The 23,668-nt window shown below is 40.6% G+C and overlaps 1 protein-coding gene across 1 annotated transcript in view; it reads right to left on the bottom strand.

The window, feature by feature from the left end:
- Positions 1-100: 100 nt before the first annotated feature.
- CUL4A (cullin 4A) overlaps positions 101-23,668 on the bottom strand; it is a 52,342-nt gene continuing 28,774 nt past the window's right edge. The window contains exons 10-20 of the mRNA XM_058548530.1: positions 21,020-21,138; positions 18,945-19,137; positions 17,482-17,586; positions 17,047-17,157; positions 16,859-16,944; positions 16,326-16,433; positions 10,464-10,577; positions 8,520-8,625; positions 8,167-8,339; positions 3,277-3,429; positions 101-1,619 (exon numbers count right to left, since the gene is read on the bottom strand). Coding sequence (XP_058404513.1) covers positions 1,524-1,619; positions 3,277-3,429; positions 8,167-8,339; positions 8,520-8,625; positions 10,464-10,577; positions 16,326-16,433; positions 16,859-16,944; positions 17,047-17,157; positions 17,482-17,586; positions 18,945-19,137; positions 21,020-21,138 — 1,364 coding nt within the window. The 3' untranslated portion in view covers positions 101-1,523. The remainder of the gene's footprint in view (positions 1,620-3,276; positions 3,430-8,166; positions 8,340-8,519; positions 8,626-10,463; positions 10,578-16,325; positions 16,434-16,858; positions 16,945-17,046; positions 17,158-17,481; positions 17,587-18,944; positions 19,138-21,019; positions 21,139-23,668) is intronic.

The raw sequence follows: 23,668 nt of genomic DNA, 5'->3' as shown, positions 1-23,668 counted from the left end.
CAAAGTTTTATTAATGTAATTTTAAGGCCAGTTAAACTAATTTTATTCAGAGTAAGTCTACATTAAATTACAGTATTAATAATCTCTAGAGACAATGAACTTAAAATATAAGAAGTAGAAATCCATTTGGTCTTTTATAGACCACATATTATAGAACTCACAAATGAAAATTTACAAATATAGAAATAATGATGATACTTAAAGAGTGAGGATTTTCATATGGAAACCCAACCCATAAGATGTCATATTTTAAACACGCATGTTTCAAAAAGGGAGAATCTTTTAATAATTTAGCACAAAATCAAATTATATAAACTTGGTATATTCCAGAAAATATTGCTTTAAACACTTATACCATGATCAAAATTCCTTTGGTAGCTTTTAATCAAAATGAAACATGCTATTATGTAAAATATAAAGTACTTTTAAATGTTATCACAAAAGTATCTTTGTTATAGTTACCATACTAACATCATCATCTGCTGTTCAACCTCACCTATACATATACAACATGAAACCAGGTGCCAACAAAATCCTTTTAATCTTTCGACAAAATAACCTCTGCTTCACATATCAAGACTTTAAGTCTCCTATAAAACTTTTTACAGTGGCTACAGCACAGAGAACAGTGACTGTCCCTGTGCATAACTGTAAAAGCAAAACCAAACCTTATTACGGCAATCATACAAATACTGCAATTTAAAAAAATCAAACAGCAGTTACCCCGATGCAAAAAACAGGGACTGCTAGACTCAATCTTAGAATGGTAAACACAAACACCCCATCCCCCAAACCCTAAACAGAAATTTCACAGATAACTCAGCAGAAATGAAACAAAGATGCTCCTGGGTTCACTGCATCAGACACATCAGACCCAACGTCCTCTTGGCACATCAGAGATCTCACTGAGAAACCTCATTACAGAAAAATCAGTCATCAAGTGTAAAACTTTTTGAAAATAAATGTAACAAACAGATGCCAGTATTTAGGCTGCATAATCGAACAGCCAGTTTTGAACACTGACTGTTTCTTCCTAACCAATTAAGGGCTCTCATTTTCAATCTAAGTGTTCATCAACTAAGAAAGCTTGTCTTCAGGAATACCTAAGTAATCTTAGTAGCTAAAGAATGCAGCATGGAGGGTCTTTTTAATTGTGCATTCATGATCACACATAAAAACAAACCAAACTTTCGGCTTTTTGCCACAAGAACAACACCTTACAAAGGAACCTCTTTTAACCAATATCTTCTTGTCCAATCTCCAAGTCATTCTGCACAGAGCAATAGAAACCATTTAAACGCCAAAAAGAACAAGAGGAAGAACTGGAGGGAAAAAGATACATATGGCATTTGCAGATCCTTAAGCCTTGTGAAGGGTGGTGCAGGAATCATCTCCTTTCCTTCTAATTCAAAAGCCTCTGTGCTGGCTCCATTCCAGCAAGTCCTGGAAACAGCACAGCAGGGCTTCACTGCTCTGAAGATACATTCTAGTGTCTCGCTGAGAGCAAACAGCCAGCTGGGGCATCAGGCCACGTAGTGGTACTGGTTCGGATTGTCTTTGTCTCTCTCCATATAGTCTCTGTCTATAAGGGATTCAATTCTCTTTTTCAAGTCTCCAGGCTAAAAGAGAAAAACAAACCCCCCCAATTATAGTGGTATTAAATTTACACACATAGGGGAATATAATATACCATGAAGTATGTGATATAATCAGGTACATACATTGCATATATAATTATATAAATATTTACATATAAATTATTTATACTTATAAAATGAATAGAATAAAACTCCCTACTTCAAAGAAAATGTTAACATGATCTCTTGATCAAATGCTTCCATGTGAATTTACTGTCAGAGCAGGGCTTCCTGTGAGAAATGCGAAACTTGTGAAATGTGAATACATCATTTATGATCACTAATGAGCACATTTGCACGCCAGGTCCTATTAGGTAATGCATTTTTGTTTGAAAGGGACATCTGATAATGTCTTAGGGTATTTTCATCCTTTGTAAGGACATTTCTCTCAAAGTACTGTATTTTATTATTACACATGATATATATATATATGCTTTATACAGCATAACCACAGATTCTGAGCATTCCTTTGCCAAAAGTAGATGACTGAATTGACACGTCTGCCCAGGAAAGGTGCCTCCAGCTCTGCTGTGCTAGGAAGCATGCCTATGCTGACATTTATGAGCAGGCTTCTCCCTCTGTGAGGGTACGCTCTTCCAAACAGCATGACATTCTATTCAGTGATAGATCATACGTCTTACAAGATGTGGCTGAAACCCAATTACCTATCAAAGCACATCTAGGGGCAGTGGCCAGCAGTACACCTTACTCGCTATTTAGTCTTTTGTTTAACTGCCAGGCCTCACATCTGCAAAATCAGCACTGGCCCTGGCTCGTGGCAGCAAAGAACGGTGTATGCAGCAGCATTTCGTGACCGCACAGAGCATGACAGAGCACATGTCGCCTCTGGAGAGTACAGGAGCCCAGTGTTGGCTGAGGTAAGCTGGCACTCCCACCAGCCACTTCCATGTCAACTCACTGGTCCACCTCACCCTGACTCCCTTGGTGAAGAGGGAGGGTCAGCTGCTCTTCTGTCAGACTGAACAACATGGGATAAGGGAACTTCCACCCCAAAAGCACATGCAACAGGTTTAGTCACTGAGTCTCACACATTCTAGGTGGATACGTACGCTTTAAAGTGTTCTTCATGATGTTTCCTTAACTTACCTGTGTCCACATACAGCCAGGACAGTAACTTAATCCAGGAAATACACATGGACCAAAAGGTTTTAGGGTGGACTTTCTTATGCAACAGCATCGAGGAAATACTACTGAGGTAAAAAATGCTTTCCTGCTTGTAAAATGCTGAGTCAATTAGTTGTTAGTATGATTTCCTTAAAATCTTGTGATATAACCTGAACTGCTGCAACTATGAGAAAAAAATGTGTCCAGATTTCCATGTAGTACCTCCTCTTCCCTTCTTGAACGTATAAGCAGGTTCAGCATCCCTGCAAGTGGGAGTTTTAGGTATCTATCATTCCTACAATGGTGATGAAGAACATGTGGGATAAAGTCCCTACTATCATCACTTACCAGTTTTTCTACACTTAGTGTGTACACAAAGGTAAATTTTTGTAGCAAATGATCACTTACAATGTAGGACAAATGGTGATTTTCAAGGTACTGAGAATCGAACATGCTTTTGTCAACTTAAGTTTAGTACAATAATACAAGTTTCATTAAGCTAATATACATTTACCTTTACTGGAAATTTCAGCTGATTATACAATTCAGAAACCAGAAGGTTATGACCAAGAGTCTTTCTCATCTTCATTATTCTGACAATGGCAGCATCAATCTGATATTGTCTGTCCTGAAACACTCTCTCAGTGGTGCTGACTTGTTCTTCAACCTGCATGAAAAAGAAAAAAGTGAAGTGTAGAGATATATTTCAGTATTAATTACTTCATATTGTTGAGTTTGGTGAGAAACTTTTTTTTTTTTTTGAGGAAGATTGGCCCTGCGCTAACATCCGTTGCCAATCTTCGTTTTTCTTTTTTCTCCCCAAAGCTCCAGTACATAGTTGTGTATCATAGTTGTAGAGTTGCAGCTCTTCTATGTAGGATGTCGCCTCAGCACGGCTTGATGAGCAGTGAGTAGGTCTGCGCCCAGGATCTGAACCAGCAAACCCCGGGCTGCTGAAGCGGATGGAACATGTGAACTTAACCGCTATGCCACGGGGCCTGCTGCAGGTGAGGAACTTCTGATGCAAAGAAAGGCCAAACTTTGGATGAATCCTGTTGTTATGCATTTTTATTTGTTCTAGTAAAAGCTAATTTCTCAAGAACAGTGCAACTTCAGTACCAAAACTTGAAAAAGAATTTAGGAAGATGTATTTCCTTTTTTTTAATAATTTTTTTTTTTTTTTTGAGGAAGATCAGCCCTGAGCTAACATCCACGCCAATCCTCCTCTTTTTGCTGAGGAAGACAGGCTCTGAGCTAACATCTATTGCCAATCCTCCTCCTTTTTTCTCCCCAAAGCCCCAGTAGATAGTTGTATGTCATAGTTGCCCATCCTTCTAGTTGCTGTATGTGGGACGCGGCCTCAGCATGGCCGGAGAAGTGGTGCGTTGGTGTGCGCCCGGGATCCGAACCCGGGCCGCCAGTAGCAGAGCGCGAGCACTTAACCGCCAAGCTATGGGGCCGGCCCCGGAAGTTGTATTTCCTTTATAAAAATGCTGCAAAACCCCTATATAAACCCTATATAATCCTGGATTAACAGAAAACCTACTAATGTAACTGAGATCATCACAATCATTTCAAGGTTAGATTGTATGATCATTATTTACTTACTTATTTATTTTTTGTGAGGAAGATCAGCCCTGAGCTAACATCCATGCTAATCCTCCTCTTTTTGCTGAGGAAGACCGGCTCTGAGCTAACATCTATTGCCAATCCTCCTCCTTTTTTTCCCCAAAGCCCCGGTAGATAGTTGCATGTCATAGTTGCACATCCTTCTAGTTGCTGTATGCGGGACGCGGCCTTAGCATGGACAGAGAAGCGCTGTGTTGGTGCGCACCCAGGATCCGAACCCAGGCCACCAGCAGCGGAGCGCGCGCACTTAACCGCTAAGCCACGGGGCCGGCCCTGTATGATCATCTTGATAGATGCTGCAAAACATGATAAAACTGAAAATTTATTTTTGATTTAAAACAAACTTTAGTATGTAAGGAATAATTAAGAAAAAAAAAGAACCTGAACATGCTATAAGAGCTGTTATCAGAAACAAATAGCAAATCCTGGTAACAACTTCATGTTAGTTAAATAGCTGCCTAATGGGGGTCTGCAGATCAAAGGGGGCGGGGGAGAGGCAGGTCTGTGCATGTAGGTTAGGTAAGTATGTTTCAGGAAGGAAGAATCCAAACTTTCATCATATTTCCAAAGGGATCCATGACCCAAAAAAGGTTAATGTTCCCCATACTAGAGATGAAAAATTAATCAGGAAGAGAAGGGAAAGCCTAGTAGCAGTGCTATTTCTTAAAAGTATTATTTTAGATGCTCTAGCTATGCAATAAAAGCACAAACTAAAGAGGTATACTGAAAAGGAGCAGACACATGATCATTATTTGTGGATGAGCTGCAAAATCGAAAATCAGCTAAAAAACCACCAAAGCCAAGAAGAGTTTTGTGAAGTGGCTGGATACAAGATAAATACACAAAGATCAATAGCGCTAGTATCTATATACTAGCAATAACTAGCTACACGTGTAAAGAGAGAAGATCCCTTTACAGGGTGCCAGCATCTCACCAGCCCTTCAGGCTGAAACCCTTCAGTGCCTTTGCAAACCCTTCCTAAGTCTCCCCAGTCTCTGTGGGACCTGGCTCAGCTCCCCCTTGGGTGGGAGAACCTTCTCTGACCCACAGCATTTGACTGGGCGTTCCTATACTTCTCCATCATAACTTTTACCTCACTTGTAACAAGTTCATCAGCACGTGGTCATCTGGCACCTGTCTGCTGGACAAGGTTAAAAGCTCCTTGAAACAGAGACTTACTCTTTATTGCTAACAGCTGAATCCTCAGGGCTTCACAGAGGACCCGGCCCACAGTAGGTGCCTAATAAGTTATTTGCTGAACTATCAAATAAGAAATATGCAAGACTTATAGACCACTCTGAGGAAGAGATTTATACATATTCATATATATATACATATAGACATGTATGAATCAGAATATTTAGTATGATAAAGATGAAAACTTCAAATTAATTTAAGGCACTCTGAATAAAATAGTCAATGTTCTTATTTGGAGGGGAAATGACATAAAATTATTCTCATGTTTGTTGGCAGAATAAATTTATAGGAATAGGTACGTTAATTAAAAGAATTTGGGTGCTAGCTATGAAACAGATCAATAGAATTTGTAGTACAGAATTGAGAAACTGACCCATAATATGTGAATATGACATATAATAAAGGTGATAATTCAAGTAAGTTGTCAGAGAATGGTATTTTCAATTCAGTTTTGGAATAGAGAGGGTGGTTAGATTGCTTTTTGATACTAAAGTGATTTCTACATTGCTCAAAGAAAGATTTAAATGTAAAAACTACTAGAAAAATACAGGTAAATATTTTTTTAAATTTTGGGTTAAAGGAAGGTCTTTCTGACCCCAAGTCAGAAACCATAAAGGATAAGACTACATTTGGGAACTTAAAAATTTTCATGTGGGGAAAAAACCCTCTCAAAACAAAAAAATTATCTGTTACAAATGACAAAGGGTCAATCTCCTTAGTATACAGAAAACATCTAATTAATCAGAGAAAGAATATTCTGATAAATATACCAGTGACTTGAACAATTAATCAAAAAGAGAAAAATATAAATGGCTAACCATAAAAGAGAAGCACCAGCATTTATAAAGTGCTTGGCCAAGTTTTATAAACATTTTTCATTAATTCTCAAAACCTGAGGTAGTGTTATGCCTATTTTAAAAGATGAAGAATTGAGGACCGGAAAGATTACGTAATTCATATAAGCTACTAAATCGCAGAGTTATAGAAATTCAAACTAAAATGGCAACGAACTATTTTCGTGCCTATGAAAACAGAGTGGGCAAAGGGCAAGTGTGGGGAGGGCAGGCACGTCTGTGAGACTGGAAACTGGAATCTAGTAAAATCCGGCAGACTTTAATGTGCAAAGGAGTGGTCAAGGTAACAAAAGTACACATGACCCAGCCATTCCAGGGTGAGGGTCTTATACTAAAGAAACAGGCACACAGGAATGTTTGTACCAGGATGTTTACTGTGACCTTATTTCCAGGAGGGACAAATGGAAACAACCTAAACGCCTTTCAACAAGGGCGCTGCCAGGCTCCTGCGGATTCACATGACAGATTACTCTGCCCCTATTAAAAACCAAGTCCTGACACGGAAAGAGGCCCATGACGAAGAATAAGAACAGGTTATACAACCGTACACATAAATGGCATATAGACAGCGATCCCATTTAAAAAAGAAAGGTTTATAATATGTACATCACAGAAAAAAGCTGCAGTGGAAGTAGTGGTTATCTCTAGGAGAAAGAGACAACAGATAGCCCCACTTTGAAATTATAACTCCAAAATTTTACACATTTAATAATCACTCCATTATAAATTCCTAATAGTAAAAAAACGGATCACAGGATATGTGCATTTATCTTCAACAGAAACATCAAATTACTCACTAAAAAAGCTGTACCAATCCAAACATCTTTTAAAAAATAAAAACATGAAAAAGAATGCCTGTTTTCCCATATACTTGCCAATGCTGGATATTATCAAACTTTTAAACATTTCCAAAATTGATAGATGAAAAATGGAATATTAATTTGAATTTAAAAAATTACTATCGGGAGTGAACGTCTCATATATTTATTGGTCTTTTGTATTTCTTTTTGTGTAATCTGAACATATTTTCTGACAGGGCTACATGTGAACACCTCTCGGTAAGTGAAGCAATCACTGTCCACTGCTGGAGGTAGAGAAAGCATTTGTGATACCACCTCGGATCAATTAAAGCTGTCCTGTATTGTCCGACTTGACCTCACTCCTCACTCACTCACATGCACAGGCAGGGCAGCTGGACACTGTTATATAAGTGGGCGCCAGAGGTGCAGGAGCTTCTGCATTAGGAAGGGCCTAACAGCAGTGGTCCAGAACCTGCTCTGGACACCTGACACGTGAGTCTACTCAAAGCTACAGACGCTCCAGCTGTACACGGATCACAGATACGACATCAGTGGGCCCACGACACCCACACGCCCACCGCTTCCACCCCAGGACCCTGCCTGAGGCCGAGCTGAGAGAACAGCTTAAATGTGCTGTACAAAAATAAAAAGATAAGTCCCTGGTTTTGGAAATGACACGCACTCCATGCTAATAGAATCTGATATAGGAAGATCTGACTTATCACACTATTTTTGTGACTAGGAATGACGACTGTTAAATGCACTTCCTTCTGATTATCATTCCTATTGTGAATGTAAAGTTAATGAAAGCTATTTTGATACTTTAGAAATATGCTTCAGAACCCTACAGTCAAGAAACTACTATAAAAACTAACGATTCTTGGGTGAATACCCTGTAAGTAAAAAGAGAAAGTTTATACATACGGTTTCCTTCATTTGAATTTGATTGATCTTTATTCGAAACAACTTGTGCTTGAATTCTCCATTAAAAATGAATTTGTCTCCATCTTCTACCTCCTTTCCTTTGGGACTTTTAATCAGGACTCGTGCTTTGCCACAGGCCAGGGACTGTAACGTTCTTCGCAATTCACTGTCCTCTGAATGGGGAGAACATTTGGGCACAAGTCAGTTAGAATGAACTAGACACTTGACAACAAAGAAACCATGCCCTCAAGCGTGTCCAGCAGAGACCACGTCTACAGCTTCTCTTAAATGAATGAGTGTTCTAAAGACGAGGACACTCAGAAGCGGCACGCTCATGAAGACGGTTTTCATACCTATCCCAGTGGCTGTTTTTATTTCTTCGAAGCTGAATTCATCCCCTTCGTTGAACATGAGAAGCACCAGCGTCTGGAAGAGGGACACCTGGAACTCCTTCTTTCCCTTAAAGAAAACAGACAACGGCATGTGAAGCTGTGCGCACAACCTTTGCAACATTTTAGGAGGCTTCTTTTTTTCTCTCAAACTTTGTGGGGGGCGTGAGAAATTACTAATTAGCCACCAAATTAGAAGAAATTAAGTTACTGATTATACAAGAATAAAATGACTCACACTTAAAAATTCTTTGTTTGAGGGGCCAGCCTGGTGGCCTGGTGGTTAAGACTATGCACTCTCCTTCAGTGGCTGAGGGTTTGCACGTTCGCATCCCGGGCATGGACCTACACACTGCTCATCAAGCCATGCTGTGGCAGCGTCCCACATACAAAATAGAGGAAGACTGGCACAGACGTTAGTTCAAGATCAATCTTCCTCACCAAAAAAAATAAATAAAAATAAATTCTTCTCTTGAAATATTCTTTAAAGCAGTAAAAAAGTTCTTCAGTAAATCATGTTGAACACAAGGTATTATTGTTACTTAAAGTCAGACATTGCTGATACAGATCTAACAGTGCCCTTCTACGCTATTTCTAGCCTGCCAAGGTCCTCTTAATGGCAGTGGGAATGCTCCTGGAGTGAGTGGACGGAGCAGGAGAAGGCACAGTGACAAAACTGCATGAAAGGGGAAGCTGGCAGAAGATCCAGCCAACATCTTTGCTAAAAGAAGAGTGACAGAATAAGCAGCACATGCATCATCACAAACTCTCGGCCCAGCTTCCCGCTCTATGTGCCTGTGATGCACATGACCAACACAAGCCTGGCCTTGGGCCTCACATGATTCCCCGCTTCTATTCAGAGTCCCCACTGCAAAGACTGGCCACACGTGGCTCGTTCTGTGTGGAGGAGTACCGCGGGGATGATGGAGTATCCTGCATGAAAGCCCCATCCTCAGGCCCTGCCACGGCAGGTGAGAACTGCAGTCCTGCAAGCATTCTGCAGAGGTTCAATTCTGAAGCCTGCCAATAAGGCGGGGTGTGGAATTTAACTCTCATAATACCTTGAAGAATAGTATGTGTGATTTATGTGTATCATCCTGCACAATAACACACAATGAAATATGATACGTATAATTTATATATAATTGTGTATATATGTATATACAGTTTATATGATAATGTATAGAGGTAATGTATTACCATAGCTAGCAAAATACGAATTTTGAAATTTTTTTGCTTAGTATTCATAATTGAATTTTATTTACAAAATTGAAGTTCAACGCAAATATGAAGGGACTGTTTTGTGACATGCTTCTTTCACTTATCAATACATTGTATGCATTTTCCCCTTAAATGATCACGTTTAACAGTAGACTGCAATGAGCACTCTTATCCATCCATTTAGGAAAATGTCTTATTACCATGAATTCCCAGAAGTGTAACTACTGTAACAACACATGTGGTTCTACAGGTTTTGAGATGCACTGCCAAAATGCCCTTCTTGAAGCTCACGCACTCCCTCCAGCAGTGGGGGCGAGAGCTGCTGTTTCTTTCCATTTTAGCCTTTATCAATTCCGCAGTCCAACAGTGGCATTTTATTGCATTTCAATTTGCAGCCCTTTGCTGGGCAGAGAAGCAGAGCATGTTCTCATCAATTTTCTAATCTTCCTTTTATGAGTTGCTTTTTCACATCCTTTGCTCTTTATTCAATTAGGTAAATGCCTATTTTTATTGACTGGAATATTAATCCTTCAACTGTTTAATGTTATTGACCTAGAAAAGCCAGTGCTGAGCTATCTAGAATAATCTTTTCCTTTCTTTGCTACCAAAGTTCAATCACAATTTAAAAAAATTCTATTAACATACTTACAAAAAATAAAAAATAAATGAAAGAGACCAAGAACTTACTTCCTTAAACTCTGCTTTTAAAACAGCATGCCCCAATGTAGTTTGCCACTGAAGTTTTCGACCACTGTGCTTTCCGAGATAAAATGTCTTAAACACTTCCTGAAGTTTAACCATCTGTCAATCACAGGAAAACAACAAATTTAATTACGCTAAACACACTGTTCAATTGATAAAGTTTTTACTATTTTGCACAACTGAAAAGATCAGTTCTATACCCTGACATTTATTTTTCTGGATTCTACTACCTGTGAAAATGTCCACCATGCTAGGACGCTGGGGTTTCCCCTCACACACAGATAATGATTGAACTGGTATTTAACATACAGACAGGTTGCATCCTGCAGTCTGCACACCCCGCCCCAGGCTCCCCTGGCCAGTGGCATATATAACGAAGACCACAGAGGCCATCCTTGGGTGGAGATGCTGTCTGCAGGCCCGGCTGTCCCCTGCCAGGTCTTAGCTCAGGCTCTGACTGACTCCTACTGCTCCTTGGCTGCCTCACTGGTGAACCCAGCCACGACAAGGCCCCTGCACCATGCTGCTGTGAGGCATGATGTCCGACACTTGGGACAGTGCATGCACAACATGAGCTAGCCATTATTTTCACTGTTCCTTACTTTCTGGGAGGATTTCTTACACATTCCAGACTTTCTGCTGGGGTCACTGCTGTCATCTCACTTTCCATTCCCGAGCTCCTCACCTCCCCGGAGTGTCCACTCCCGTATCCTGCTCTGATCTAAGAACCAACTCTCTTATCTCTCTCATAGGGTTTGTCGACGTTTCCTTGTGCACTGCAGGTTTCCTCTGACTTCCTTTTGCTCGTTCTTTTCTGCAGTTCCTTCCACGTCCCCTTCACTCTGCACCCAGGATCACCATTGGGCTGTGCTGCCAAATCCACCGGGCTCTCATCAGGCTTCATCTTGTGAGACGATCCCTCCCAAGAGCTGTCCACGCAGCAGCCTCCTCTTGCCCTCCTGGCATCTGGGCACTCACGGCTTGGACTTCCCGTCTCTCTCGTGCACGTCCATGCCTTCTGAGTCTTTTTTGGTTTGTCTTCCGGCCCACTCCATACACGCTGGCATCCTTAGGGTCCTGCTCCTCCCCTTCTGCACTCTGCTCATTCCCTTGTCAGTGTCTTCGGCCACTTCCAAGTTCTTAGGATAAAGAGTGAAATGCTTCTGTGGCTTGCCAAGGCCCCTTTCTTCTGGAACCTCTGACCTTACTGGCCTGTCCTATGCCCCCCTCCCCTGGCTCTCCGTGGTCCCTTCCTCTATTGCACTGAGTGCACGGTTCCGTCCTCCCTCAGACTTTCACACATGTTGTTTCCTCTACCGGATCTGGGAACCCACCTCGCACCCACCTCCCTAAATACCGACTTATTTTTCAGAACTGCCTCCTTAGAGAAGCCTTCTCCAATGCTCTTAGCTCTGAGAGCACTTATAGCAACTTGTGAATATCTCCTCTGGACGGAGAGCTCAAAGAGGGCAGACCCAGGTCTGGCTTCTTCATTGCTGTGCATTCCACACAGCTGAATGAACCAACGCCTGCTGCTCCTGGGCCTGACACAGCCATCCAGTGCCTCTGAGCTTCTGTCCAAGTGCCCTCTGTCGGAAATGCCTGTCAGCCTCGCATCTGCTTGGCAAACTCCTCTTCATGCTTCAAAACTCAGCTCAATAGTCATGATCACCCCACGTACACATTACCCATCTTCAGTAAGATCAAATCCCAGGCATGATACCATTTCCTTTCTAAGTGTTTTAGTATACAGCTAAAAGATAAGGACTCTTAGAAAACGTATCTACTACACCATATCACACCTAAAAAATAAGTCAGTAATGTGATAAACCTCTTAATGCATACCTTTCCTAAAAGTTATTTCCTTGAGATTAATTCCTAGAAGTGATAATAATAATGATTATAAGGTAGCAGCAGCTAACACTGGGTGCTTAACTCTGCTAGTCACCATTCCAGGCTCAAAATGGATCAAAGACCTAAATGTAACAGCTAATACTATAAAACTCTTAGAAGAAAACATAGGGGTAAATTTTCATGAGCTTGGATTTGGCAACGGTTTTTTAGATATGACACCAAAAGTATAAGTAACAACAGAAAAAGTAAATTAATTGGACTTTATCAAAATTAAAAACTTTTGTGCAAAGGACTATCAAGAAAGTAAAAAGACAACTCACGGAATGGGAGAAGGTATTTGCGAAACACTTATCTGATAAGGAACTAGTATCCAGATATATAAAGAAGTCTCACAACTTAATGACAGACAACACAATTTAAAAAATGAGCAAAGAGGGGCTGGTCTGGTAGCATAGTGGTTAAGTTCTTGCGCTCCGCTTCAGTGGCCTGGGGTTCGCGGGTTCGGATCCCAGGGGAGGACCAACGTACCACTTGTCAAGCCATGCTGTGGCGGCGTCCCATATAAAGTAGAGGAAGAGGGGCACGGATGTTAGCCCAGGGCCAATCTTCCTCAGCAAAAAAGAGGAGGATTGGCAGCGGATGTTAGCTCAGGGCTGAACTTCCTTACAAAAAGAAAAAAAAAAAAAAAACGAGCAAAGGACTTGGACAGACAGTTCTTCAAAGATCTACAAGTGGTCAATAAGCACATGACCAGATACTCAACATAACCAGTTATGAGGGAAACGCAAATCAAACCAAAAGGAGATACTGACGCACACCCACTGATATGCCTATAATCAAAAATTGGAAAATGACAAATGCTGGGGAGAACAAAGGGAAACGGGAATCCTCGTGTACTGCCGGGGATTGTAAGTGGTGCAGCTGCCATGGAAACTGTGGTGTGGTACACTAGTGTGTGGCAGTTCCCCAACAAGTTAACAGAACTATCGTAGGACCCAGCACTTCCACTCCTAGGGGTATGCCCGAAAGAACTGACCACAGGTGTTTAAACAAAAATTGCACACTCATGTTCACAGCAGCATTATTTACAACAGCCAAAAAGTGGAAACAATCCAAATGCCCACCAATGAATGGACAGATAAACAAAATGTGGTCTATCCACAGAATGGAATATTACTCAGCCTTAAAAAGGAATGAAGCACTGCAGATGCTACAACACGGATGAAACTCAAAACCATTATACTAAGTGCAAGAAGTCCGACACGAACGGTCACGTAGTGTATGATTCCATTTACGTGAAATGTCCAGGATGGGCAAATTCACAGAGAGAAGGTGGATTAGTGGTTGTCTAGGTATGGGGCAGTGGGGTGGAGGTGAATGAGCGTGACTGCTCAATGGGTCCAGGGTTTCTGTTTGGGATGATGAAAAAGTTCTGAACTACACAGAGGTGATGGTTGCACAATTTAATGCCACTGAACTGTACACTAAAATGGTAAACTGTAAGTATACTTTACCACAATTAAAAAAGAGTACAGTATGGTGGGCCTCAAACAACTTTTGCTAGAAAACAAAAAAGTACTCAAAATGCAGGGGGTGTGTTAAAAGGACAAGGAGCCAGCACACAGGCGCTCCCACTGGCCAAATATGGGACAATTTGAGCATCAAATAGGTAAATAAGAATCCAAGAGTTCATACTGATAAAGACAGAAATGAGTAAATTAATGGGGTAGAAGGGAAGGCTCTTCCTAGAGCAGAATGCCAGCTTCTAAATACAGAGAAACGATGGAGCTAGAAAAAAATCACTGCTCATCAAGGTAAAATGGACTCCAGCAGGAACATCAAGCAGGTGAAATCGTCATGGGGAATAAGAGGTTTACACAGTCTAAAATACGTCCCCAAAAATTACAAAAGGAAGATTCTAACAACACAGTGGAGAAACAGGCAAACACCCTAACCAAATGACTGTATGTAATATCCCAATGGGGGCAAATGAATAGCGAGTGCCTAGTGACGTGATCTCGAGAAGAAACGACACCTCCCAGGTGGGATTCTGGCTGGACAGCATGACCTGCGTTTGATCACACAAACCCAAACTGAGGGACAATCTATGAAAACTGGCCTGTGCTTTAAAAACACGTGTGTGCCATGCAAGAAACAGAAAACACTGTGCAGTGTCAGAATGAAAGGAGCCTGAAGACAGGACTGAATGCAGTGTGGGTCCTGCCTGCACCTGGTACAAAGGACAGAGCGGGGACAACTGACCAAATTGGAACGTGGCTATATGCTGGACGCAAGTCTCATAATCACTGTTAATTTTCTGAATTTGATAACACGCTCTGGTTATGTTTTCGGGAAATACCCACTAGGTATTAAGAGTAAAGGCATGAGGCAGCCTCCTCTCAAATGGACAGGAAAAAATGCACAGATGCAGAGAAAGAGAACAATGAAGCACACGTGGCAAGGCTAAAAAGTGGGTGACGGGGGGGACGGCCCCGTGGCCTAGTGGTTAAGTGCGCGTGCTCCGCTGCTGGCGGCCCGGGTTCGGATCTCGGGCGTGCACCGACGCACTGCTTCTCCGGCCATGCTGAGGCCGCGTCCCACATACAGCAACTAGAAGGATGTGCAGCTATGACATACAACTATCTACTGGGGCTTTGGGGGGAAAAAAATAAATAAATAAAATTAAAAAAATAAAATAAAAATAAGTGGGTGAGAGTACCGGGAATTCTTTGAACTATTCTTGCAAATTTCCTCTGAGTCTGAACTATTTCAAAATAAAAAGTGAAAAAACTTGCAACACTACGAGAGAGGCACGCCCAGGGTGGAGTCTGCACCCAGCTGTGGTGGAATGGGGTGAGGCAGTGAGGGAGCGTGTTCTGGCAAAGGTGACTGGGGAGATAAGTCTTAACAAGCAGTCGAGTGCTGGGGACAGACAGGGCCTGGAGGTTTTCCGAAGGAGGCTCCGTTTAGAGGCTTATACATGGAGGCCTGAGAGAAGGAGAGAGCTGGGTGGGTCTGGGGCCCACCAGGAGTTCAGAATAGAAGGGCATGATGTCTACGTGGGTGGGCTGGGCCACACAGAGCCTTCACATCTAGCGGACGGACTGGTTAGAATGGCACCCCCACTCCCCCCAGGACAGAGGGACTCAGGGAGGGAGGGAGAAGGGTAAACAGAGCGATCTTGGATGCTGAGTTTGGGACGTCTGTGTGCATTCGAGTGGGCAAGTGGACACACAGGCTGGAGGCTGAGAGCTGGTGTGGGCTGAGTTGCCAGAGCGGGGGTTTGGGATGAGAAGGGCGCTGAGTGGGGATTCTGGAGAAGATTAGCACTCAGGACATCGGTGGAGAAAAACAAAGAGAAGAAAACTACAGAGGCAACTGACTAGTGAGGTCAGAAACAGAAGAAAATCAAGAGAAGAAAGAACGGCTTCATCTTTAATTCCCAGACCCCACACTGGAACCAGCCCTTTTCCACGTCACCTGTATCATAATTAATGGTGCTCACGCTGCTTCCCCTGCTGGCTTTCAAGTTCCCAAGCCCGGGGTTCTCCCTCATATCTGCAAATCCCCAGAGCACCCAAAGTCGTGGCTGACACACAGAGCCCTCAGTAGTGCCGTTCACAAGACTCTGGCGCTGTCTACAATGGAAGGAAATAATCACCAGACAAGTAGGGCCCATATTTGACAAGTAGTAACTTCTGAAACAAGGGACTGTGCCAATGCCTTCTTGACGGTCAGCCAGTGGACCCGGGTTGAGTCAGGAGGAGCTGTGGACTGGGACAGAAGCAGTCACTTCAAAACGCTGCTTTCCAGAGACCACAGGAACATTGTGATTGCTGACTGTGTGTGTGATTTTAAAAACGTCCCATTAAACACTTCTTGCAAGATAACATGTCTGTGCATGGTATGGGTATAACAAGGGAAGAAATATAGAGTGCTTTGGCAGGACTAGCATATCAAAAATAAACAACAAATAGTCTTTGAAACACTTACTTCTGGAGTTAAATGTACTTCCATAGGTGTGTACGTCGGCCAGTATCCCATCGTAAGTATATTTACTGTTAGATCTATAGAGCCTGGGTCACTTTGATTCTGCATATACTAAAACAAAGAAAATTAAGATAAAATAATTATTTTAGAATATCATGAAAAATAATTTATAAAAAAGTAAATGGTGCAATTTTCAAAATACAGTTTTAACACGTGTTTGCATTTATTCTAATCCCTAGAATATATTCCGCTGAAGCCACATAATGTGTTCCAAAGTCACTTGAAATATTTTTTCTTCTTCTTTGGTTACATCACCAAGATAAGATACCATTAAACTCATTTAAATCCAACTTTTGTTATACATTTTTAGGGATTATTTTTCTTTTAATTTTGAATTTAAGGTATTTGAATATGTGAGACATTAATAGTGCTATTTTTAAGGACCAGGATTTTACATAATTTACATAACTATTTCACATAATTTAAAGTGGGTTACCTTTTAATAACCTGTTTTACTTGAAAAAAACACAACTCACCTGCTTGAAATGAACCATGATGTCCTTGGAGAGCTCCATGTCCTTGAACATGCCTTCCAGCTTGCTGGTGAAAGCGGCGCCACACTCTGCAATACAAGCGAAGGGTCGATGACAACACCAGCAGCAACACCTGTCAGTGCTGTAACTCCAGCCCCGGGCAGGACAGAACCCCAGGGCCACAAGCTTACCATGCTTTAGTTTTGACAACATAGACTTCTCAGCATCGACTGAGGCACTTTTTCCAACAAGGAGTCTTTTTGCCAAATCTTTTTTATAAAATGCTTCAAAGACATCTTTACCTATTTATAAGCAAATGAGAATAACATGAGACATGAGATAGTTAATATGCAAACGTTCACGTCAACTGCTGAAAACCCTAAGAAGTGTGCATTCTGATGCAAACCAGCTCTAAGGACACGGAATCCTTGTGTCCAGTTTCCACAAAAGAATAGTTTCAATTCAATCACCTGTGGCCATCACTCTCTTTGCTGTATTAACATGAAGGAGGAAATGTTTCAGTCAATTTTTCTCAAGGAAAGACGGGGCCCAAATATCGGTATTTTGATTACACAGCATTTTCTACACGCCCAATATTAACAGAAATAATATGGAGTATTTCTCACCATGAATAAACCTGAATATTATCATGATTTTGTCGAGGATCCTCTCCAGCTCCTCATCTGTTGCTTCTTTATTACCTGCTCTCAATTTTGAATCAACATGCTTTGCTGTGAGAGGAAGAGTTTAAATTACGTGAAAAATAAGCATTTGTTATACAACACATTTTCTAAATAGAAAAAAGAACGTCTTTAATTTCTACAAGCAAAAATTGGACAGTAACACTCCAGAAACTTTCCAAAATGACACTGTTATGTGAAAAAGGCAAATATCTGATCTTCTAAGATACGTACTTTCAAGTCATGTGAGAATAAATACTTTAGTTACATGCTTGGGTTTCATGACACATTATTGCTCCAGAAACTGGAATGCCTCATCTTCAAGATGTGGTATGATAAATTTGGAGGAGATTTTCTTAAAGAGAAAGGATTTTTCTCAGGGCTTTGAGGGGTGACATCCCTGAATGCAGGCATGAGAGCAATTCTACTTGGCTTCTTGTCTCTGAGATGACACAAACCAGCCATGATCCGGCTCAAGGAAGGGGGAGACCAAGACTTCCAGAAGCCCAGACTCCCAAGAGGCCAAAGTAAACTGCCTGTGAATTTCTTCTGTCATTGCTTTTATTAGTTTTTTTCTGCATATTTTTTTATTATGAAGTATTCTGAACATACACAGAAGTAGACAATTGTATAATGAACTCCATGTTCCCATCATACATCAACAATAATCCACACAAGCCCAATTTTGTATCACTGTATAACACCTTTCTTTGCCCTTTGCCTCCTGTAAATTTTAAAAAACTTTTACTGACTAGTGAAATTCCATGAATCCTGAAGTATATTTTGATATTATCATGAAATAATTGTACAAAGTGGTAATTAAAAACTGTTTCATCTTAAAATATGCTATCTTTTGAGATCCCATCCAATTTTATCTATTTTAATACTGATTAGAGGATGCAAAGATAGTGACTAAATACTATCTCATGTTAAATATTATCTAGAGATTTATAAAGTTGTCCTCCTAACACAGAAGTATTTGTATATAGCAAACATTCTCAATCCAATTTCTGAGCAGAAATTACTTGCTAGTAATCAAGACAGAGAATCAAGAGAATCATCTTTACAAAATACAGCTCTGGAACTACTAGTAAAAGAAACGCAAACTAGAATAAATCTTTACTGTCCCTTCCCTCTTTTGTGAAGTCAAGCTTCATTTCTTTACAAAATTACTACCACATTCTCCCTTATGGAAATACCACATACTTGCATACATACTTACACATAGATATAATATATATATGCACACATGTGTATACGGGTTTTTGAAAATGTGTGTTTTAAGAGGGCATGATACAAGTCTTTCCTTCACGCTCCCCATGAGGAGCTGGAACATTGTGGGAAAAAATTTGCTTGAGTTTAGCCTTATTTTCCCATATTAAAAAAATGTATAGAAATAGTTTTTCTACCGATCAATTCTGCAGGCTTATTTGGCCTCTTGTTGATAAATGTTTCAAAGGATTCCTTCATCAAGTTGATGAACTTCTCGTTCCTCTGAAAGCACACTTCTATCACGTGGTCCACTCTGTCCTTAAAGTCCAGCAGGTCCTGCACCATATCTTTATCTTTTTCAGGATTGATAACAATCGTCGTCCCAAAAGTCTACAAACACACACACTCCAAGTCATCAACAGGTTTATGATACCATACATTATTTTCTCCTGCTAGCAAACAATCATGATTGTTTAATATAATTACTGTTGGTATTAAATACTAAATATTTTCAAGTTTCACAAATTCAGTCCACATTCTAAAAATTGAGTATACAGTTAATGTTTTAGTGTTACAATTCTCCTTCTGGAAGAATTTATAAATTACTGGGAAAATATCCGTTGCTTTTTAAAGAACTTGCACTTATAAATTCCTCAAACAGAAACTCATTCCCATTAACCTGAGACACCCAGTGGGGCCTCCTGGCTCTAATTTTCTTTCTCTTTCACTTCTAACCATGAATAGCCCGGTTTTCAGCTTGTATTTTTAATTCAAAAATGCTATATTACATATTACTAAAAGTCTGTGTGACAACAATAGTTAGCTGACGATATAAACTACCAGCTGAAGAGGTAGTGAATGCAATTACCATTCACTGTAATATACGTGTATCTTACAAACGGGTCTCACAGCACAGACACGCTTACTGACATCACACATGCACGCGGAAGCACATGACTGGTGAGAAGGCACCAGTGAGCCTGGTGTAAACCCCTTCTGGAGGGAACTGTATGGCCAGCAGGGGTGGGGGACTTACTTTTTACTCTGTATCCTTTTGTACTGACCCCATTTTAAAATAATGTACACAAACTGCAATGATCAGCTTTATCTTGATAATGACACACTGGGTTGAATGTAATCTCCTATTTTGTCACAGCATTCAGGGACACTCAGGAACGGTGGTCACATCATGGATTTTTACTACCCAGATTGAAACTTGCAAAGGTGAACTTCTTGTGTTCAGCACATATTCCTGTTTGCTGAGGACTACTTAGTGGCAAAATCCTAAATTTCCATTAGCCTTTCCTTAACATAGAGCTCTGTTGCTGATCCAGTGTACGTTGGTTATGACTTTTAGCTCAATATTGCTGTACAAAATCTTGGAGGGGTGTTGTGTGTGTGTGTACAAGCTTTCCACGTGTAGACTGATACGTGACTTCAGGACTGATTATTTCACAAAGCAGCATGTAAGCTTTCCTTAATCTTTTTTATTTAATTGAAAATATTCTTATAATAACAGACTCATGTAGTAGAAACAGTAAAGAGATCCCTGTACACTTTGCCTGGTAACATTTGGTAAAACCCTAGAGCAGCATCACTACCAGGCTACCCACTGTCTCATCCAGGCCGCCCCAGGCTCTCAAAACTCATCCGCATGTGTATTAGGTCCTCTAGACTTTATCACCCGTGCATACTTATGCATCCATCACCGCGGTCAAGACACCGAACACTCCAGCACCACAAGGATCCCTCCTGTTGCCTTTTTATGACCAAAGGCACACATGCACACACATACACACACACGTGCACTACAGAAGCATGAAAGTGTATGTTTAATAAACCCTAGATTGCTAGGAAATAAAGCAGCAGGCACACCAACCTTATATACCAAAACATGTAATAGTTCTCACTGAGCAAATGCATGAGATCACGTTTAAGAAGCAGATTCACCAAAAACGATTACTTTTTGAAAACCATGACTGTAGAATTCAACTAGTCTTTATGCTGATGACAAATAGCCAAACTAGCCTTTTAAGTCATGTTTATACCTGGATGGTGTTGATCACTGTTGGTATTATCTTAAAAAAAAGTTGGCACAAGTGATCTGGAAGGAAATGGAAGACCACTGTCCACCCGATCACCTTCAATGAAGACATGGATGTCCCTCCAAGCAGTCCAGGTCCCTCTGCTGGGTACTGCAGTTTCCTGGAGACGGGGCACCCACCCCTTGCACAAAGCAGTTAGCAACACTGTCAAGACAAACCCCACACACCTTGATGTACTCGCTCCAGTGCTGTAGCAGGATCTGCTGCCCGCCCTTCACGCGGCTGAACAGCTGGTACATCTGAGTGAGGTCGGGCACTCTGTTCTCATCAAGTAAGTGATCAAGCCCTGAGATCACACAGTCAGTGTTAGCATATCACATTAGTAAGTCAGCATGAGGAAACACTAAAGCAGAATATGGTGTGCACCAGAAGAAAGTTAATATGTAACTTAGAAATTTAGGGAATACTCCTTATTTCTGTACAGTAGTCCCTCCTTATCTGTGGTTTCGCTTTCCACGGTTTCAGTTACCTGTGGTCAACCAAGGTCTGAAAATATTAAATGGGAAAGCCCAGAAATAAACAATTCATAAGTTTTAAATTGCACGTGGTTCGTTCTCCGCAGCGTGATGAAATCTCGAATTGTCCTGCTCCGCCCTTCTCTGGACACGAATCATCCCTTTGTCCAGCAGATCCATGCTGTATTCGTGAGTCACTTAGTAGCTGTCTCAGTCATCAGATGGACTGTCAGGAATCTTGGTGCTTGTGTTTAAGTCACCCTTATTTTACTTAATTATGGCCCCAAAACGCAAGAGTAGTCAAGCTGGCAGTTCAGATACGCCAAACAGAAGTTGTTAATCTCTCACTGTGCCTAATTTAAAAGTTAAACTTTATCATCTCCTTAGGTGAATCTCATTTTTCTGAACATGCTGGGAGATATATTCTTTATTTCTTCACGTCACTAAAGCCCTCTTATTTCACTAAAGTGGCAATGGTCTGAAAATACTCATGTCAGCTCTTTGTCCTGGGAAGTTCATGATTCAAAGTTACTTCTCATTTAGTCATCGGTCAGAAAGTGTATTGTCAAAGGATAAGCTATCAGATCTAATCTTTTAGTTGATTAACTTTATTCAGATATAAAAAACTGTGAGAGAAAAACATTTATTGTTTATCAGATATGTTGAAGTACTTAACTTCATTTTAAAAGTTTTAAAAGTTTTGACTGTTTTAGGTAAATTTCATAGAGATTTTCTAAAACTACTACAATCAGAGGAGCTTTCATAGATTTTCTAAATATTTCCTTTACAATAACTATGGAGAGGCAGCTAAGTTAGAGGAGAAAAGCTATGAGCTACTCATGTTACTTCACAAAGTCTCCGAGTCTTCTGTAAAACGGGCACAATGTCCACACGTCAAAGGTGGTTTAAAGATGTACACAGATGCATCATGGGGCTATAATTACAGATCCTTAGCAAGGGGTCCGAATGTTATTTCTCTAAATTACATTTTGATCTACTGATGTAAATAACTTTTATTTTATAATTTATCTTACTGAAACCCCAAATAATGTCTTCAAGAATTCAAAAATTACAGCTTTGTATTTGTAAATGTCTCTAATAAAATTTAGATTAAGCTTTTTACATACATATAATTTACCATTTTCTTAAAACTATTTTGCTTATCAAAAACTATTCATTGAGGGGCTGGCCCAGGGCACAGTGGTTAAGTTCACGTGCTCTGTTTTGGTTGCCTGGGATTTGTGGGTTTGGGTCTTGGGCATGGACCTATATACTACTCATCAAGCCATGCTGTAGCAGGTGTCCCACATATAAAACAGAGGAAGATGGGCACAGATGTTTGCTCAGGGACTATCTTCCTCAGCAAAAAGAGGAAGACTGGCAGCAGATGTTAGCTGAGGGCCAATCTTCCTCACAAAAAAAAAAACCCTACGCATTGAAACAATTTATGCAAATTTACACTATTTACTTGAAGTGCTTTTTTCTTATAAAGTGACTCCTTTTTAAAAAAAAACACCTAGTATGAATTTTGAATGCACTTGTTTTAGGTGGACGGTAAATTAAGACCGCGTCCATGCATACCGCCTGATAGGTTTTGATGTGGTGTGAGGAGAAAGACATCCAGGTTTGCACCCTGGCTCCCAACTTAAGAGCTATGATTCAAGGCACCAATGTCAAGCTGTTTAGAGCCTCAGTTTTCTTACTTGTAAAATGGGGCTGAGAATTTCACAGGGCTGTTCTGGGACTAGAAGATATTTACACAAAGCACAGTAGATGCTCAATAATGCTAATTCTTTCCCCTTTCCGTTTTCTATTCTGGTTTCACTAGGAAGTTTCACTTTCAGGTATCTCATTACTCCTATCTGGCAAAGGAGAACCCAAACCAGGATATATTTGGGTACTATTTAGGGTCTTCCCCAAATTAAACCTTAAGGTTTCCAATACCTTGAAATAGATCCTGTAGTTCCAAAATGATTATCAAATGGTAACATTAAATACGTAAGAGTTATAAAAACTAACGGTAAGTACTAAAGTGTTATAAAAGGTTAGACCGTGCTCATTATAATTTTCCAGAGAATTAAGCACATTTTGAAGGGTAGAAATAAAAAAGGATAGATTGAGTAACTATATCATATCGACTATAAAAGGACAGGCTACATACACAAGAAGCAGTGTCACTGTTGCTGCAGAGCAGTTTGAATTACTCTTTAACAAAGCTCTAAGACCACCACCAGCGAATGTGAGGGGAGCTAAAACTGTACAACTAGCAATATAACGTGTTCTCTTTTCTGTCTGCTTGTTGTTCCAGGATAATCAGCATAGAAAAGTGTCCTCTGGCTCAAGCAGACCACATGTTTGGCA

Source organism: Diceros bicornis, chromosome 9, assembly GCF_020826845.1.
Source record: "Diceros bicornis minor isolate mBicDic1 chromosome 9, mDicBic1.mat.cur, whole genome shotgun sequence".
In the NCBI taxonomy this organism is placed as follows: domain Eukaryota; kingdom Metazoa; phylum Chordata; class Mammalia; order Perissodactyla; family Rhinocerotidae; genus Diceros; species Diceros bicornis.
The sequence above is the reverse complement of the archived record's forward strand: the minus strand, read 5'-3'. Positions and strand labels throughout refer to the sequence as shown.